General features: G+C 39.5%; 1 protein-coding gene across 1 annotated transcript in view; it reads right to left on the reverse strand.

The window, feature by feature from the left end:
- Positions 1–57: 57 nt before the first annotated feature.
- LOC144082296 (teneurin-1-like) overlaps positions 58–19986 on the reverse strand; it is a 138291-nt gene continuing 118362 nt past the window's right edge. The window contains exons 26-38 of the mRNA XM_077609342.1: positions 19474–19561; positions 17944–18140; positions 15852–16165; positions 14022–14194; positions 12013–12257; positions 10983–11276; positions 9407–9651; positions 8567–8709; positions 6841–7052; positions 6447–6748; positions 5244–5950; positions 3023–3165; positions 58–1598 (exon numbers count right to left, since the gene is read on the reverse strand). Of these exons, the coding sequence (XP_077465468.1) occupies positions 843–1598; positions 3023–3165; positions 5244–5950; positions 6447–6748; positions 6841–7052; positions 8567–8709; positions 9407–9651; positions 10983–11276; positions 12013–12257; positions 14022–14194; positions 15852–16165; positions 17944–18140; positions 19474–19561 (3819 nt within the window). The 3' untranslated portion in view covers positions 58–842. The remainder of the gene's footprint in view (positions 1599–3022; positions 3166–5243; positions 5951–6446; positions 6749–6840; positions 7053–8566; positions 8710–9406; positions 9652–10982; positions 11277–12012; positions 12258–14021; positions 14195–15851; positions 16166–17943; positions 18141–19473; positions 19562–19986) is intronic.

Raw genomic sequence — 19986 nt, forward strand, 5'->3', positions numbered from 1 at the left:
AGCCAAAAAACAAGCCAGAATGCCATCGCAGGGAACACTCTGATTATTCACACATAATAACTTTAATCAGTATTGGAACTCCATAAAGTCAGATTTTTTTTTTCTGCGTAATATTTACTATAGCCATGTATAATTCTTTGCAAAAATGTAACTGCTCTTTCTATCGATTAACAATACTGACACGTACTTATGAACAAACAGCACTTCCAGTTGAGTCTGTCTTTTTTCCTCAGTGTGAAAGCACTGGCTATTTACATTCTTGATTGGAGCATAGACACTCATACAAACTACTGTTGGAGCACAACAGAGGCAGCATCCCCGAAAAGGTTCGCTCCTCCTTTTAGGGAGGTGTCCGAGTCCACAAGGCCTCTCTCACACATGATGTAAACGGGAGTATATCCGGAGCAATTGGCAATTTCAGACACCTTGATTTGATTTCATAAAGGAGATAATTCACTGGCAAGCATAGAAATCTTCCGCTTGGGTGAATTAGAACAAAATCCAAAGTGAAGAAGAGGGTTTAGGACAGCAGAGGAGTCAGTCCACTCCCGGTCTACCAGGGATACAAAAAGCAAAGCCACAACCAAACCACACTTGCTTGTGCCACTGTTAGAAACCAGACAATAATCATAATAATAATAATCATCATCATAATCATAATAATAATAAAATACCATCATTCTGTCACAGTTAAAGGCATTTTGGAAATCTTTTTTCCACTAATCTCTCCTGTTCTTTTTTGATGATGTCCTCTTCTTTTCATACAGTATAGAAAGGGTAGAACAAACTGGAGTAGAGTAGAAACAGGCAGTCTTTGGTGGGGTGGGAGAGCTTCTCGAGTGTTACCTGCCTCCCACTTCACTCTGAGTCATGAAGTGGATGTTGTAGGGGCAGTCGGAAAGCTCGGACTGCTGCTCTGTAGGCAGGGAGTAGTAGCCGTCGTAACCGTCCACGCGTCCAGCAGACAGCAGCTGGTTCTTTTCCGTATCGCTCCATGTTCGGCTTCCAGCGTCACCCAACTCTATCCTCTTCTTCTCGTGGTCCCACGCTCGCTCCACTGCCCTCCTCCTAGCCTCATCCCTCACCCTCGCTCTCTCCTCTTCGTCATTGCCGCCGTAACGGATGCACAAGCACAGCGCTCCCTGCTGGAGAGTGATGTCAGCGAACCGACGAGTCCTGCCATTGACCGTGGCACTCATCTGCGATACGCTCACGTTGACTCCGCTCTCTAACACGCGGCCGCCGACTCCTAAGCTCAGAGCCAGGTCTTCCTCGATAGGCCGGGACTGGAGGAAGTGGTGGGTGTCGCAACCGTGCACGGTGAAGCTTAGGCCGCTCAAGTGGACGGCGCCGTTCAGAATGGCGGCCACTCGCCGACTGTCTTCGCTGGCCACGCCGATGACTTCAGCGCTCACGCGGCTGTGGGAAAGGGCGAAGCGGATGCTGGGGCCCAGGAGAAAGGGGCGTGACGCAAAGGGAGGAGGCCGGGTTGGTCGGTGACGGGTTGAGCCCACGGGTGCTGAGACTAGAGGTAAACGCTCCAAAGAGATGAAACGTTTCAGCTGCCGACGTAGCTCACACTGGATACCTAAAACCACCTGAATAGAAGAACAAAATTACAATATTCTTATATAGTAATCAATGTCCATCAGGTTAGGTTAATGTAAATTCATTATAAGCTGTGCTTTAAGTGTTCAAAATTAATTGAAATATTCAAACTTGGCTGATTTATGTACAGTGGCACCTTCCTTTATTGGTATAGTTTCTCTTGTGACCAAGTGGAAAACTCAATTTAAATAAATAATACATTTTATTTCTAATGGCTTTTTAAGATAATCAAGGACACTTTATACTGAATTTATAGGATATACAGATTTAAGTATATAGAGAAGCACACATTTAAATGATTGAATGATGAATTTAAGGGTTTTTCTCGCTTAAAAATCTTTTTATTGTAGAAGGCAAGCTTCAATAGCTTTAGAAATTCTCTAAATGTGATGCTTTTGCCAAACCCAAAACCTTCATTAAATACACTGTATATTTTTCTCATTAAATCGCAATAACTCGATCCATTTCACATTTAATTATACATTACCTTTTCTCAGGTTCTCTTGTTTCTCACTATGAATAAAAACTTCCAATTGCTTAATAAAGCAGAGCAACCTTTTACAGTCATTTTCCTCTAATTGTGGCAACACTAGGAAACTCATTATCTTAACCAGTGATCTGTTTGAAACTTGCTACAAACCACGTAATGTGGCATAACCTGACTCGACAAAACAAAAGACACTTTTGACTCACACCTGCATGATTTGATTTACATTATGAAAAAACAGGAAAAATTAAACTAAGCCTGTATATGTCTCCATGAACTGTATATTCTACTGTATCACTGTGATTACACAATTAAAAGATAGTGTGACAGTCAAGGAACAAACATTGTTTCAGTTGGATCTAATTTTAGGTCAATTTCAAAATGTTTTATTCATTTAGTTTCATCTTTGCTCTTTGCAAATCCTATATTTGTTTGAGCTTCAAATATCTCTGTTCAAATATCTAAGTTCTTTGTGAATAAAACAATTCTATGATCAGTCCCATGTGTTCCCTAATGTCTTGGTTCTTTCTATCAGAAAACAACAGGCACTTTTTTTGCATTCTCGGTGTGAGTTATACCGTCCTACCGGAAGTTGAAGAATTACTTTTGATTGGTGCTATTACAGCGTTTTTGTGAGGGAGTGCACAATCTAAGGTGTGCATCACTTTATTCTCCGTCTCATATCTTTGAAAAGAAACTTCAAAAATTCAGAAATGGTCAAAAATCAAATAAACCTATGCTTTGTACTTTGTGTGCTTTTGCTATGTTGTTCTGTCTAATCACCCTCTTGCTACTGTCACAATTAAATTTCCCGAATACGGGATGAATTAAGTTATCCAATCCAATCCAATCCAATTCATGATTGCCCCCAAAAAAGAAAATGAATGAGTGTCAAGGTTTGGGTTCACGAAATAAAATCGGCTTCACCTTGCTCGAGTCCCAGTCTTGTGTCTTGGTTTGGGTCTTTCTCAGTTCATATGTTTGTTCCATGCGGCTGATCTCAGGCTTTGGGAAACCTGGAACAACATTATGAAGCTGGAAGCCAAATAGCTGCAGCCAGCTGCCAATGTCTGCACAGAAATACAGAATTGGATTACACAAAATCAAACAGAAAGGACAAATTGAGGTGCATTGTATATTCGGGTTATTTTTATACAATTCCACTGATAACAAACTACTACTACTAGTGTGTAGACCTCCACTAAAGTTATTAATACTAATATTAATAAAGCTATTAATACATTTGAAAAGGTAAAATGTCTATTCATGATTTGTTACTATTAGTTGATTATCAAGCCTGATTGCGCATGTTGAAGCCTTCCAAATCTATCATATTAATTCACAACTCTAAAGAAAATAATAACACACCATCCTCATAATTACTAAAAAGAAACTAAAGGAACATACAGTTCTAAGGCATGGAAACAACTTCTCCGATATCAAAGCATAATGTGCTCAGTTGTGTCTCCATGACGAACACAATTATTCTTTAATAAAGAATGATAATGCAGGAGATCACAATGATTAAAATGAAGACATGACCCGGCGAACATAGTACATTCACTCAGATATTATTTCCTCCACTTTTCTCAATTTCTATTTCACACCTTGGGGAAACTGTGCTCTTGCCAGACAAAAGGGGAAAAAGAAGAATGGCTTGTGTTTAAAAAAGAAACATAAAAAAACAAGATGATCAGAGCCTGTCCTGTTTCTTTCTGGCGTGTTCTTCAGTCTATTGCATTTTCTCTGTCTGACACATTGCTTCACCTCTGTCATCTCATTCTCAGCGACAGATGTTTTCTACATGTGGTGCGTAGATGTGTGTATTTGTGGATGTCTCAGCGAGTGTGAGAAAGAGAGTGGGTCAGTGCAATATCTCGCCCTATTTCTGCTATAGTTGTCAGGTGGCACTTCTGAAATCACTGGTAGTATGGTTGCACTAATGTATGACACAGTATATATCAGAAAACATAAATTCAGATTTTTCTCCAAAGGCTAAGTGGAAAAGTATAGTCATGTAAAAACATAACTGTAAACACTGTACGTTTAAGTATATATATATATATATATATATATATATATATATATATATATATATATATATATAGTGAATCATACATCAACTCATAGATTCCACTGTACAATTGAGTTGCAGTACTTGCCACTCAATTATTCCACCATGTTTTGTCGAGAAAGTACAGTTTACTTATGTTATCTACTTTCTCGAATTTGCGGCAGTTTTTTACATCACAGACTGAGGCCAGTTATATATATAGTTGACTAGGATACCTTTTAGCCCACTATTACCAAAGAACAAGGAAGGGTAAGATGCCAGGAATTTTCCTTAAAGTGCCATAAAGTTTATGAATTGATTGGAAGTGGTACATAGTGAAAGTCATAACTGCTTAAGCCTGTTTCATTTGATGCCGGAAGGTAGAATGGCTTTGTGTATATTCCTGTTGGCATTCATGCCATAGAATACATAAATCAGGACTTCCTGTGATAATTAATGCCAGTTGTATATTCAATTTAACAGGTCACAGGTAAGTCAATTTGGGAGCAAATAAGATGAGATCATTATTATTTTTGGCGATCACATTGTGAAATTTCTATTTGGTGGAGTGACTCAGATTGCTCATATAGAGCTGGTGCTTTGGCTCAACAAAGGCGGAGAAACAAATGAAAACAACTGCTGAGATGTAATTGGAGATATTGCAGTGTCCAGGGACAGATTTGTTATTTCTCACAATGTCTGAAAAAGGTGTTAATTGTGCTGTGATGATGAATTTGTTCGCCTTTTGAGTGACTGGCTAGCAGTGGTTTATATAATTTCTATTTTATCGAGCTGTTGTGTTAGGAACTGCAGAGGACCAAGTGCTAGTGTAAATATATTATCCTGTGTTCTCTGGTTTTGATTGAAAAGTGTCAGTAGCGATAAGAACAGTAGCCAGTAGACTGAAGGGACAATTTTACAATCGATCAATCGATAGACAGGAGGTTCAGGTCAACCTATCATTATTGTTCTGTGTCACACTACTCCAACGAGGAGCTCAGAAAAGTATGTAGAGGATATTTTGAGAACACAAAAAAACATACTGCTTGGTATAAATGGCATGCAGGTGTTTCTAAATGAATGCGTGAGGCTCACCTGTTGTAAACTGTGTCACCTCTTCCACTCTTCCCACTGGGCAGTTGTTTTTGAAGGCATATGAGTTAAAAGGTCTTGGCTCCTTGCTCAACTCCGCCCACAGTTCATGATTTGGTGAAGTCCAGCGACCAGCGAGTGTGTCGTAATCCCTCCTTCCAAGGTGAACTAGGCGTGTGGATGGATCATATAACCCTCCGTGGAATCCAATGACGAGTTTAAAGTCAGGGTTGGTGTCCTGATAGACTTCTCCATAGGGGGTGTACAAAATCTCTTTGACCAGTCGGCCTTTGCTTGAAAAAACGGCCCTCGGGGTTCCCACGCTATCACATGCGACGTAGTACTCCTCCCCGCTGCTCAACTCCATGGCAATAAGGTGACCCTGAAGGTCGTAGTACAATGACGTGATCAAGTTGCTGCTGTGGTTGTACAAGTGGCTGACCCTGGTCGGGTGTGAAAGATCAGCATAAAAGAACTGCAGTCGCTCCCCCTGGCTCGTTTTAGTGGCCACACGCCGGCCCAGCCCGTCGTATCGGTACCACACGGTGTGTTCAGTTGCGCGGTTGAAAATCCGCATCAGCAGTCCATTGGAGTTGTAGTCAAACAGGTCGTTGGCTCGTTGGCGGAGGAATCCGTCTTCATCCACACTGTACTGAATCTCACCGAGGTGAGTGATGCGGTCTCGCTGGTCATAACGCAGAGGAACCAACCTGAAACCAAGTAAACCAGTAAAAAGGCTTTGAATTCATTGAAAACTAAAAACGTGGATGCAACATTCATTCATTCATCTTCCGAACTGCTTCTACTCACAAGGGTCGCTGGAGCCTATCCCAGCTAACTACGTGGACCAGGCGGGGGACAATCTGAATTGATCCCCAAAGACACGGACAACCATTCACGCTCACACTCATACCTGTGTTCAACCAGCCTACCCTGTTTATTATTTTTAAAGTCATGATTTTTTTTAAGTGTAATAAATCATCCTTAGGTTAGCAATAATAAGTTCAATGACAATATTAATTTCCTGCAAAACAAATACTACGATCATGTTGGTGCCTGACAAAAGGTTAGATGCACCCGTATTTTGGATAGTAAATCAGTATTTTGAAAAACAGTCATGGAAAGCTTGCGTCAAGTGGATGGAGATGCTTAATGATGGAAAACCTAAAACAAATGACATTAAAAACACCACTGATACTGCCTTACCTTGCGCTGGTACCATGGCTAAGCAAGTTAATGTTCCCATTGAGGTCGTAGCTATAGCGCCACTGAGGCCGCTCATTGACAGCAGCACTTTGCAATTGGCTGTCGGCATCATACTCATAGGTGTATCGTGTCACATTGCTGTCAACGCCAACCCTTATGTCACAGGTGGTTGTGCGTCCAGCCGAGTCATACTGGATGGTCATCCAATAGGCGATCGATTTGAGGATCTCGTACTGGACTTCTACCACTTGCCCATATGAGTTAAACACCTTGGTGTGCTTCATCAGATGCGTAGTAATTACCTAGGCAACCACATATTTTTAATCAGGGGGTATTCTAAAGCCAGTAAAGTGTGCTATATGTAGTATAGCACAGTAGATTCAAAGTGATTTACCTGGTTAAGGTCATAGAAGATGACGCTGAACTTGCCAAACTGCTCCACCCTCCCCGATACATCAACATAGCGGTACAGATCAATAGGTAGGGGAGTCTCGTTGATGACGGCCTGCATGCTGGTCACTCGGAAGTTATTATAACTGTAGTCAAACCTGGCATTGACCAATCCCTCCTCACTGAAGCGGAATATCTGCCGGCTGGTCAGTGGACCTAAGAAAAAAAATGTCAGCCATTAATATGATACCAGTAAACACCCTTACACACAGTCCCCTGGTTGACCATCACACTACCTAGCTGAGCCTACCTAATCAACTCAGTTGACAGACAGAATCCCACATCATAAACGACGACACACTTGGCAAAAGCTGCTCATTTTGTAAGTACCCGCACACCTCCCTGGCATTTTCAGTGCTGACCTTTAATATGGAGGAATAATGAAGTCTAAGGACAATAGTCATGATGGGTCAATGTCCCGCTAATGTCAGAACATCAACTTCAACATTATTGGTCTAATCTCTTGCTTCCAACTACCACTCTTCATCCATCGGGGCGAATGGGAAAAAGCCTGTTAATGAAAAAACATTATAGCGCCATTTGCGATCATGCTGATTGCATTTAATATGACTAAGCGCCTGGCTGAGCAGACTGCATAGCGCTCGATGATCATTACATGCTTTTTATTTGCTATGGAATGTTGAATCTTACACCTCCATAAATAGGGAAATGGTAGATTCACACACCATGAGTAGTAAGCTTTTCGACAACCCGGGGAACTCACAGTATGCGCATATCGCTTCTACAGCTGTCATCTTTTCACTCCTTTTCTGCTCATTTTCTCTACTCACATACAGTATATCCCCTTTTCACTTTCAACTCTTCACTGTCTCCTCTCAAGTTGACAATTACCACTATCTCCCCTCTCTCAGAACATCCGTTTGTTCTGCTGAAATTAGATCAGTTAAAGGAAGGTGAAAGTCTTTTTACAGTGAGGGCAATGTGATAAAAGGTATACTAACATGCTCCCACCTAAGACCACAACCACACAGACACATGCATGCCCTACATATTGTTTGCTTTACTTTGTGTTTGTTAATGAGACCTTCATGAGTCAAGAACACCAGCGTCTGATTAATGAAGAAAAATGTCAGTTGTCAATTGCTCCTAGTTATGAGTGTGAGCGTGAGTGGTTGTCTGTCTCCTTGTGTCCTGCAATTAGTTGGCCACCAATTCAGGGCGTCCCCTGCCTGGTAGTTGGCTGGGATAGGCACCAGCACCCTCCGTGGCGCTTGTGACGATAAGCGGTACACAAAATGAATAAATGTATAAAATATGTTTGCTTATGTCCACATATAAATCCGTGAATAAATAGAGTTAATAAAATATTGGCATACAAACCAACACACAGTTTAAATCTATACTTTCCAAACTACTTTTTGAAGTACAGTTAAGTATATATTGCATATTATAATAATAATATGCAGTATTTGTTTCAGTTTCAGACGTGAGTTATACTTTTGATCAGTGGGTTGTTGGAGATTGAGCTTTTAAGGTGCATTTGCATTAGGTCATCCTTAATCACACTGCATTTTCTTGTTTTCCTGTCCTGAATGTTTGATCAACATAGTCACGCCACATTGCGGATGCTTTGAGTCGCACTTTAAAAATGATTACAGAGTGTAAAAATTTGAAACTGGAGCTGAGCCTCGCTTTTAGCGCATGCGTACCTGTCTGCCTGTATCGTATAGAGCTTATAAAGCCATCATGTGTGAGATGGATGGTTTTCACACTGCCAGAAGCTTCGTCATAAGTGAAGGTCACCAAGGTGGAGTCGTATATCACCTCTGAGAGTCGTGCTGCTGGTGTGTATCTTGGAAATAAAGAAAATAAAGGATTAGCTACTTCTAACATATTATCAACTCACTGTGTTGTAGTATGCTGATTTTATTGCATAAAGTTATTCGATAATACACAACAGAGACGTAAAAAAGTAAATCGACAATACGACAATAGTTATTGAATAATAAATCCATCAGAAGAGTATAGTTGGCTAATTTCCTCCTAAACCTAAACTTACAAAAAATGACAAACCTCCTAGTGATATTAATTAATCAAAAACCCCTCTTTCTTTTAAAGCTTGGCCTTAAAATACAAAACTTTTTTTTATGGTAAAAATTGGGTCAAATCAGTGCTGTCAAAATGATGCCTTTTAAAATTGTTAAAACGCAATCATTTCATTAGTGTCTAAATCAAGAAAATGAGTATCAAAAAAAAGTAAACGTATGTCAGAACATTATCCTAATCAGTCCTCCAGTTACCATTAAAATTAAATCAGCACTGGATGCCGCTGCCTCTGCTTTTTGCTGCTGCTGACGATGATAAAATGGGCCTTTAATCAGAATCCCTATCAGCCCAATCACTATAATTTGGAGGGAAATTTGAGTCGGATGTCAATGCAAATTACAAATGACCTTGTTTTGTGTGTAGTAGAGCTCTCGACCCATTTTGTGGAAAGACAAAGGCACACAACACTTGCGTCATGCCTTCTCATTTTGAATCTTGAGTACCTGTAGATGACAGTACGCCCCGTTCCTAAGTACTGAGTTCTCAGTAGCCTCCCATCCAGGGTATAGTCCTGTAGGAAGGATGCCAGGCTGTCGGGAGGCGTGTACATATTCCTGTAGTAACCAATGGACAGCAGCGAGCGCAGGTTGTGTTTGGCCATACTGGGCATCGTCACTGATATAAGTCGATCAGTCTGATCATATTCAAAGACATATCGCCGTTGGCTGTGCAAAAGTAGGATGACTGACTGCAAAAATACAAAAACACAAATGTCACTATCTAGGCCAGACTGCCTCTTTATTACCTTTTTAGACTTGTCAGCAGTTCTGACAGTTTTTATAATTGTATATCATGTAACAATATGAAAAAAAACAAAAATACCTGTCAAAAATGACAGGGATTTTATTTATTTTTAAATGTTTGCTGCCAGTCACTTGATACATATCCTTAACGCAGGTGATGTTCTTGACAAAAGATATTTCTCTTTATGAGTTTTAATCAATAACAACTCTGTGATGCTGAGGTTTAATTGGAATTGACCAAAGAACTTAAAGGATGTATTTCATTTAATATCTCATTGAATATGTAGAAAATCTAGCATTCAATTGTTTACTTTTTTATACCAGGACATATCAATAATAATAAAAAAAACCCTGATGGAACAGAAGTTTGCATCCATAAATTGTGTGTTGTATGTATCCATAGATTTTAACGCTGTGGTGGGTGACCAATGTTCTGTAAAATAATGGTCTATTTAAATCTTTGGAATAAAAATACCTTAATAATATTGAAAAAAAAAGATCATTTCAAGAGATTCTGTCCTTTATAATAATTAAACTTTAATTGTAAAGTAAAACCTAACCTGACACTGATTGTATTTTAGGATAAATGCTCTTTCATTAAAATTTATTTTAAGAACGGAAATTAAACCTCAATATTTCACACTAAAGGAACCTGCTGTATAATTTTCACTTGGCGAGGATTGCCAATTAGTCTCATTCACAACACACATTACAACATTATTAGGAGTAACACTGCTATCAGTTAAAATACTTTCTGATACTATATCTAGAATAATTCCTGGACACTGTACTACACTACTGTGCCCAGTAATACATGCAAGCCCCCCATGCATATATATCTTTTTAACCTAATCTATCTACATGCCAAAAGAAAAGCACTGATATAAAAATAAATATTTTGAAACTCATATTGAAATCTTTTGTTGATACAATTATAAAACAAAAAACCACTGGTATTTAAAAACTCAATTCACTATTAAACCTAAATTTGAAGAAAAAGCTAAAAAAAATATTTTCAGATGACTAAAATAGTTAAGTAATTTGTTGAGATAGTGTAGAGGTTCACCCGACTGACTTTGGGGCGGGCTTGATTCCTGCTGGTGGTGGTGGCATGATTGTGAGTGTGAATGGTCGTCTGTCTCTCTGTGTGCCCTACAGCTGAGTGGCGACCAATCTAGAGTGTAGTCTGCGTTTCGCCCGAAGTCCACCGTACCCCCGCACGGAAGATGAATGAATGAATTTGATGGGCTATTAAAAACATGCAATCAGGTCTTACTCTGTCTATGTATGTGTAGCTCCATATCTTCCCATTGATCCAGGCCCTGGATACCACCTTGTCATTCTCATACTTGAGATGTTCAAACCATTCTCCACGGTGGATGGCCGTCAAGAGTCCACCTCCAGAGTAGCTAACATTTACTTCAGTGTATTTGCTACTGGGAGACCAGATCACCGGTCGCCCAAGATTATCATACTGGATATGGAGGGTGAACTTCCTGTGGTCGTCGTATATCTTTCCCATTCTAGTGCTTTGATCAAAATCTATGGACAGCAAGTTCCTGTTATGCGCCTGAAAAGAGAATAAAAATAAGTTTGAACATTGAAGTGAAGTGGACCAAAACGAATGGTATCGGGTAAAATAATCACGTAACATTTTAAAGAGACTGCTGCATATTAAAAAAATTCAAAGGTCACTAGAAACTACGAAATATAAATCCGTTTCCATAACTTTCATAAATTAAGATTAATCAGATGTGACATTTATAGAAACCATGTGCAAAAGTAGACTAATCAATTATTATGCCTCAAGTTTAATTTTCTTTTAAAACCGTTTTTATTTAATATTACATTCCTGCCCTGTGACAACCTTTCCACTGAAGGAGAGATACATTTGTTGAAGCAAGCATTGAGAATAATTGTTTATGATAAATATTTAATAACGATTTCATTTGCTTGAAGTGCTTTAAATTCTTATTGATGGATTCATTATTCTGTAATATATATATATATATATATATATATATATATATATATATATATATATATATATATATATATATATATATACTAGGAATGCTTTGTCAAGTTTGTGAGGGAGGGTCTGCTAATGTAGCCTCATAGACTACTGCTGACTTGTGTTCTGCTTTGCAGTCATCACTAGATTTGGTTTAAACACGGTAGTTATCAACTTTTGGTTGCCATAGTAACTACACGTATTTGGCCCAAAGGAGAGGTTTGGGATTTAGGAGTGGTTCATTTGCTGGAGATGAAAACAATGGATATTTTTGTTTTTGTGGTGAAGTTACCTTAAGTCTGCGCTCATAAGTGGTGTAGTTAGTCTTGCTCTGTTCCTTCCTCTGCCTCCATTCGATTAGGCTGGGGGCGTGGTCACCGGGCAGGCTGATGTTACAACGGCTAGCGGTTGGACTGACTCCACCCCCAACACCTCCTGGGAGGAAGGGCTCTGTGCTGAGCGACAACTCCATCCCGCTGGCCAGCGACACAAAGAACGAGCCATCGGCGTTGACTTTGTAAGAACTCTGTGCATGGTCTGAGTGTCAAAATATGGGCGTGGCACAAACACACACAAACACGCACACACGGGGGACGGTGACACCCAAACCACACATACAGGCAATGGAAATGTGCAATAACAGGTGAAATAAACATCAGTCGTGTTCGCAGCACAAAACAGGTACAGTATTAAAGTCAGAATCAGTATAAGGAATATGAATACAACTGGCCCTTTCAATAAATATTAAAAAAAATCAATTTTATCGTTTAGTTTTCTAGAATTAAATGTGTCAACTAACTTTTAGGACTGTTTTCTGAAGCAGCAGAAGGTATGTGAGCTTAAAAATGCGCAACAACTAACGGGCTATCAAAATCTAGTGACATCTTTTTTGTCCATAAGTTAATCAACAGGAACAACGTCTAATTTCCTGCACAACTGTTGTGGTAAGATACTTGTGAATTTGGGGCAGTTGCAGACACATTTCATTCCAAAATACGACAAAACAGGAGGCATCAAATGCTCTGATCTAACCACTGTAAAAAGCAATTGATTTATGGCATTATTTTCCTTCTTGAAACCTTTTACTACCTAGCATGATAGATACTGTGCAATATTGATAATATTGATATTGTGAATTGATAATTCACAATATGGAGAAAGTTATATTACTTTTATTATATTGCAAGTCAATTTCAATCTGGACAATGGATTCTCACATATAGTAGCCAAATTATGAACTATTAGTTTCCCAAACGTGTAGGAAGTGCTTCCACCATAATCTTGAACAAATTAAATGATTAATCCTTATTTAGTCCTTTAGAGAAGAAGGGAAAGTGTATTTCTATTTGCTTTACAGCTGGTTCATTTTTTGAAAATGGAGAGCTCATATCTGTGTCAAGGGACCGTGTGATCTTTATTTTAATTGTGTTTTATGTATGGCATTTATGATACTTTTAATGCCGTGTCACACTGAGTCCCCTGTGGCCATTCAAAGTTCAACAGGCGGATGATTTCCACAATTATGGCAAGACCACAAGCCATTCTCAAGACAAATTAAAAGAACCCTCCCTTTTGTATGGACAAGCAGGAGGGCCCGGATTCGGACTCTCTGCGTTGCACGGTTTAGACAAACGTAGCAAGGGAATCTTAACATACACACACACACACACTCACACACCCATAAAACCCGCTTTATAAGGATTATAGATAACACAAAAAATACATGGGTGCATGCTAAGCTTCTACAGTATCCTGCCTCACTTCAAGTGACATTATGGCATTCAGTGAGTTTTTTTTTTTTAAATTGCTGTCAAATTTAAAAACAGTTTATAAAAGTGAAAAAGCATCTTGCGAATCCGTAGAAAATTATGCGAATAAATATCCTTTCATGGCTGCATCACACATCACAGTCATAGAGATAAGAAAAAGTTAGTACCAAGTAAAAACACAGGTCATATCACCAATACCTGAGAAAAATAAAAGCTGCATTGTTACCATTTGCTAGCCATAAAAAAAAGATAATTTAGAACAGACTACCCTTCTTACAGAGCTATCAATGTTTGGTGACCCCCGGATGACTCATAAATGCTCTACCGGATATTGGTAGAGCAGAAGATGGATCAGATACATGAAGGTTATTTGTATAATCTTTCATGTGTCAGCTATATGAATGAGAATATTACATTTGGACTTCCATATTTGGTGCAATGTCACTTTTCTTACAGTTTAGCAATTTTCTAGGTTATGAGGGAAAAATACAGTTCTTCTAGCCTGTGGCATAAAAATGCATTGATGTTATACCTCGTTTAAATGTGTAGATGGTGTCACTTGCAGAGAGGTTTGTACTGGTGACAAAGTTCTCTCGGTTGGATGCTTCAACCTCAACCCGAGACCAGCGCTCCAGGTTGCCTTGGAAACCACGCACATCCCCCGTTGGGAGAGTGATGTTGGTCACACGGCCCTCGTTGTTATACCTGCAAGAATGAACACAAATTCGATGATGGACAACCTTGCACACAATGATATGACTTTGACAGTTGGATGAGTAAAACAGACATTTTTTTTTTTACACACAGTATAGTTCCACTTTTATGCATACAATTGTTGGTTTTGATTTATATAGGCAATTATCCAGTTATGTAGTGGTAAATAAATCAGACAGATGTAACACTGTACTTTACCTGTTAAATTAAAAACAAAAAACACCATTAAAGCAGGGCGGTCCAGCGGCTTAGTGGTTAGAGCGTCGGCCTCACAGTGGGAGACCTGGGCTCAAATCCAGGTCAGTCCACCAGTGTGGAGTTTGCATGTTCTCTCCGAGCCTGCGTGGGTTTTCCCCGGGTACTCCGGTTTCCTCCCACATTGCAAAGACATGCATGTTAAAATGATGGACACTCTAAATTGCCCCTAGGTATGAATGTGAGCATGAATGGTGGTTTGTCTCCTTGTGCCCTGTGATTAGGCTAGCCACCAATTCAGGGTGTCCCCTGCCTCTGGCTCGAAGTCAGCTGGGATAGGCTCCAGCACCCCCTGAAACCCTCGTGAGGATAAAGCGGTTCAGAAAATGAGATGAGACAATTAAAGCAGTGCAAAGAGACTTTTCAGTTATTTCTATGTACATTGGGTTTTTTCTTTTACTAACAGAGGTGTAACTGGTTTAGGCATGTTTGTACATATATCACACCTCCACTGTCTGGGTCACCTGATCAATACATTAACCCTATGCCCTAACCCCACGAGTTATTTTTATATGAAAAAGATTAGTAGGTTGTAATTAATTGCATTAGGGAAATGAGGTTCTAAGCGTTTACCCTTGGGCATGCGAACCTTCCTATCTATCTCACACTAATATGTCAACACCACCCCTCAATCATCTTCACTTGGCAGGGCGGGCTAACACAATCAAGGTCACTCCCTTTTGTCATAAATTAGAAAATATTCAATAAGTATAAAGTATCCATTATTATGGTATATAAACCATATAGAATGAAAGGTTTGAAGGTATTGCTCTTGATACTGTATGTGTGGTCTCAACCACCTCTAACTAAAAAATGCACAGTACATGCAATTAAAATAAAAACCAAAGACATTGTTTATAAGGTCCTGGAAGCAATAAGATAAAATGATTCTATTTAATAAACTAGTTATGTATCTTTCCCAATGACACTTCAACAATGGGCATTCGTAGTTTAGAATCAAACTGTTGGCCCTTTTGGATAAATAGATCCATCCAACTGTACCACAGCTTCACTAAATATTGAATCTTGATGACAAGTGTGAGCGATATTCTCATGGTACATTTAAACCAGTTGTGACAAACTATTAGCATGAATCATTTGCATACTTAGGCTTATGACTCTACATATTGTCATGATTGCGAGTTCAGCGTTGCACAAGCAGTGCTAGACTGAGAACTTGACACAGACAAGTGCCAACCAAAGTGTTTAAAAAAGGCCCCTTTAAAACGTAAGACAGCCAACTCCAATCACCACCACTTACAGATGAGGCTGATGTTTCATTGCAATAAATGTAAGCATAATGACATACATTTTCACACAAATAACAGGTTCAACAATGAATACAAGTAGAAGGCAGACAGGAGGTTGAGAGAACAATGAGTGCAGAACTTACTCATACACAGTGGTCCAACTGTTCTCATCACTCTTGGTTGCCAAGAGACCGGTGTTACCGTGGTAAATGATGTGAGCGACATCATGACCTTGGGCTGACACCTTCCTCAGTGTTCCACTGTTACTAAGAGACAACCGGTAAACCTGTCCACCAGGTAGTGCAAGCCAGATTGGCACACTGTGAGCGTCTCGCTTCACTTGGAGTCCATGGGAATCACGGCCCATCACTGAAGACAGCAGGCCGTCTCTTCCGTAAGTAAAGTTGAACAAGTAGTGTCCGGTGATCAGGTGCTTAGTATAGAGATGGGAACCATTCTGTTATGGAAAAGCAAGCAGATACTTTGGTCACCGGAATAGTATTACAGTTTATCATGTATAAATTAGCTACCACACTTGGGGCAAATGTGGGCAGTGTGTAAAGTGATCCTAGGTACTGTCTAATGTTAAAGTATCCTCGGAGAAAATACTGAAAAAACTGAAGTCTCAATCACTTTCGGTGAGCGTTGAAGTAGATCTTTATACTGGTGTATCAATGGATGATTATGAACCCATAAAACACTGGGCATTGCGATGTTGTAGATAAGTAAAAACACTATATACAGTAGCCAAATACTGCTATTCTCAAGAAAAGCTCTGAAGGATCGTATTCATTATTGTTGTTGTATTGATGTAAAAAATAATGTAATAATAATTTGGTTTCATAGAGACACCACATCTCTATATGCTTTACTTGGAGGAGCTGACTATAACTGAGTATTTCTGGATGATTATGCAATAACTTGAATTTGAGTTGAGGTTTTTTCTCTTTCTCACCTTTGTCTTTATATAAACGTTGGTGCAGAAAGGGGAACATTTGCTTTGAAAGAAATAAAGCGGTCTGAAATTCTCCTCTGTTTAATCTAAATAACGACTGGTCTTTCATTTTTTGCCACTCCCAGATGGGAACCTTGTGTGGGGGTATGAACACGGGGTTCCCACAGATGTTTTTGTTTTTAATTATTGTACAATCTTGGCAAAGGACTGATATACATGGAGCAAAATTGTGGTCATTAAAACAAAGTTGCTCCATCAATGACCTCGAATAATTGATTTGAGGTCATTGATGGATTGAGTGAGTATGGAGAATTTTATTTAATCAAGAGCCCCTTCTGGAATGCTGTGTGTACACATAACATCATTATAGCTCTATAGAATAGACAATTAAAAGTTTAATTCCATACAGTAAGAGTTATATATCCTGTTGAAATTATATTACAATCATGCTCTATTGCAGATCTCTGTCAGTGGGAAATTTACTTTCAACAATTAGACTTAACTACAGATTTATTTCACACATTTTATTTACCTCATAAATACAACACGTTCTAGGCTAAAAAGAAAGTCCTTAAAAGCTCTGTGATAGAGTTGTATAACAAAATAAATGGTTAAAATATTTTATCAATAGATGGTCCTCAGTATTACTTTTCCTGGGAATTGTATTTGTCAGGGTTGCTAGGCACACCGATTCGGGGTGTCCCCCGCCTCTGGCCTGGAGTCAGCTGGGATAAGCTCCAGCACCCCCCGCAACCCTAATGAGGATAAAGCGATTCAGAAAATGAGATGTGATGGGTTGCTAGGCAACAGAAGCAGCTCTATGACACAAACATAACTGCAGCAATTGGTGGGCCAAACAGGAAATCTTCCATTGTACACCATGAACCATGACTTCATATCTTTGTCCTTGCAGCCCACATACAGGGCCTTATAATTTGCAACCATGTCAGAAACACCCTGGCAATCAAATGTAAGTGATTTATTTTGTGAGAACACCACAACTGGAAATGAATTCCGGAATTTTACACCTTACAACCTTTAAAAAATGACCGAAAGAATGTGTGAACAAATGTTTTATTGTGTACTCTTTAGAGACTCTGATCAGACTAACCCTAAAGAATATAGATGTGGATAACCTGAGTTTACCCAGTTGCCCTCATGAAATTAGGAAATGTCATTAAAGAACAAGACAATAAAATAACAAAACTAGAAAAATAAAACATTGGCTCTATTACATTAGTGCTTGACTCAATGGATTCACATCATAGGAGACCATTTACCTGGCTGAAGAGATATAGCTCCTGGTCCAGTGGAGAGCTGATCTCAACCAATCCAGCTGGGCCAGGTTGAGGTTGGTTGGGGCTGACTGCTCGAATTCGGATATTTCCGAGATCAGCAATGTACAGTGTGCCATTAGGACCCACGGAAAGCGAGGAGGGTGCTTTAAGACGAGCATCTCGAGCGTAACCTCCGTCACCTTATTAATGACACAATTTGTGAGTTAGGGGGTTACCAAGTTACAAGCCACCCACATAAGTACAAAATCTACTTTGGAGAAGTAAGCATGCATTCAAGTCAGCAAATAAGATTTCATGGTGTGCCTAAAGCTGAACTCCAGCGGCTACTCAATGGTGAATGAGATCAGCATGATACCGACTCAATACATTCCCGTGTTGTGGTAGCACAGCAGGACTAGCACTTGGTGAAGCCCTTTAAATGTAGCCAGCAGGAAGCACAGAGTCTGTGGCGAGTCAATGCAGCCACAAGAATTGTGGTTTACCTTTTAACAGCATATGGTAAATACGCAACTTTCTCGCACGCTAACTTTAAAAAAAACAGACTTTGTGTGAGTGTTTGCGGTGAGGACATGGAAACGGAGAGCTTCAGAGTGGAACCATCAGCTAGGAGCGAAACGTGATTGGAAATATGTAAAGCAAAAAAAAAAAAACGCTCGGGGGAAAAAAAGCAACGGTTACAGCCCATTGGCTGGTGGCAAGGGTGCGACTTCCCTTTGCTTTGAAAAGGAAGGGGGAAATTGACAGCATTTTATGAACTGAATTAAAAGATAAAATCACATCCTCTGACACTTACAATGGAAATCATGGCCTAACTGGAAAAGGGAGGAAAAAAAAACATCTGCTTATTTGTCCGGTCCTCTTCTCAACCTTTTATTAGATTTCCGTTGCCCTGCAATGATGTGCCAACTCGTTTAAAAACCTTCATCTGCTATGGCTGTACAGATTTTCGTTCGGCAGTCAGAAAATGATAGGATTCGGAAGGCTTTTCTCACGTGGGTTTCAGATGAAGGTCTTTGCAAAAAATGGCCTCGTGAATTCAAATAAAAGCCTCACACAAACATTTTCACTTCTATACGCAAGACATTGAATTTTAACAGACCCATACATTTCCAATTTCAGTCACGTATACAATTTGAGGTCAGTGATACAATTTAATTCGTTAATTTAGAAAGGCTGAACAAAGAAAAACTAAATATGTGATATACAACCAGAGGGAGTTTTTAAATAAAGAAAACTGACATGTAGAAAGTTGGGCAGGATGATTTAATCGCTCCCTTAAGGCAACTTGATAACATCAATTATAGCTTGTCGTGTGGCTTGTAATATATAATGTACATCTAAACAAGGCCAGGACTTCATTTCAAGTGCAGATACATGTTGTTCTTAGCACTGTAATCCTATTAGGCATAATCTAATACGGTCGCATTATGATAGTAGCATTCACCATAAGAACGTGACTCTTTGTTAGAGTATGTGTGTGCGTGTGTGTTTGTGTGAAAGCAGATAACCTACCAGAGAAGCAGTCACAGTTGGGGTCTATCTTGCAGTCGCAGTCTGTAGGAGCACCAGAGATAACTGATATCTCGCCGTTTGTTGACACCTGTGTAGTGTTAAAAAATATATGTCAAACTTTACGACAAAACAGACCATTACTAGCGGGTGTAATCTTTTAAGATAATTATGGGGTTTGAGATAAACTTGCTCTGTTTATGAAAGTAAACCAAACGAAGATTAAACATTTCAGCAACAATCTTAGACCACCCACGACCCAAAGTAACTTAAAAATCAAAAACATACATTCATGAATTTTCAACACTGCTTATCCTGGTCAGGAGGTGCGGGAGCTTATCCCAGCTGAGTTCGGGGAAAATGCAGACTACATCCTAAACTGGTTGGCAGTTATTCATGCACACACACACACGGCTTAAAGCCAGACAACCATTTGCAACCACAATCACAACAGCAATGAGTGGGAACCCACACCGATGTCAGCCGAATGAACCACTAGTACACCATTAGGTGGCT

This window comes from Stigmatopora argus, chromosome 9 (assembly GCF_051989625.1).
Source record: "Stigmatopora argus isolate UIUO_Sarg chromosome 9, RoL_Sarg_1.0, whole genome shotgun sequence".
Classification (NCBI taxonomy): Eukaryota; Metazoa; Chordata; class Actinopteri; order Syngnathiformes; family Syngnathidae; genus Stigmatopora; species Stigmatopora argus.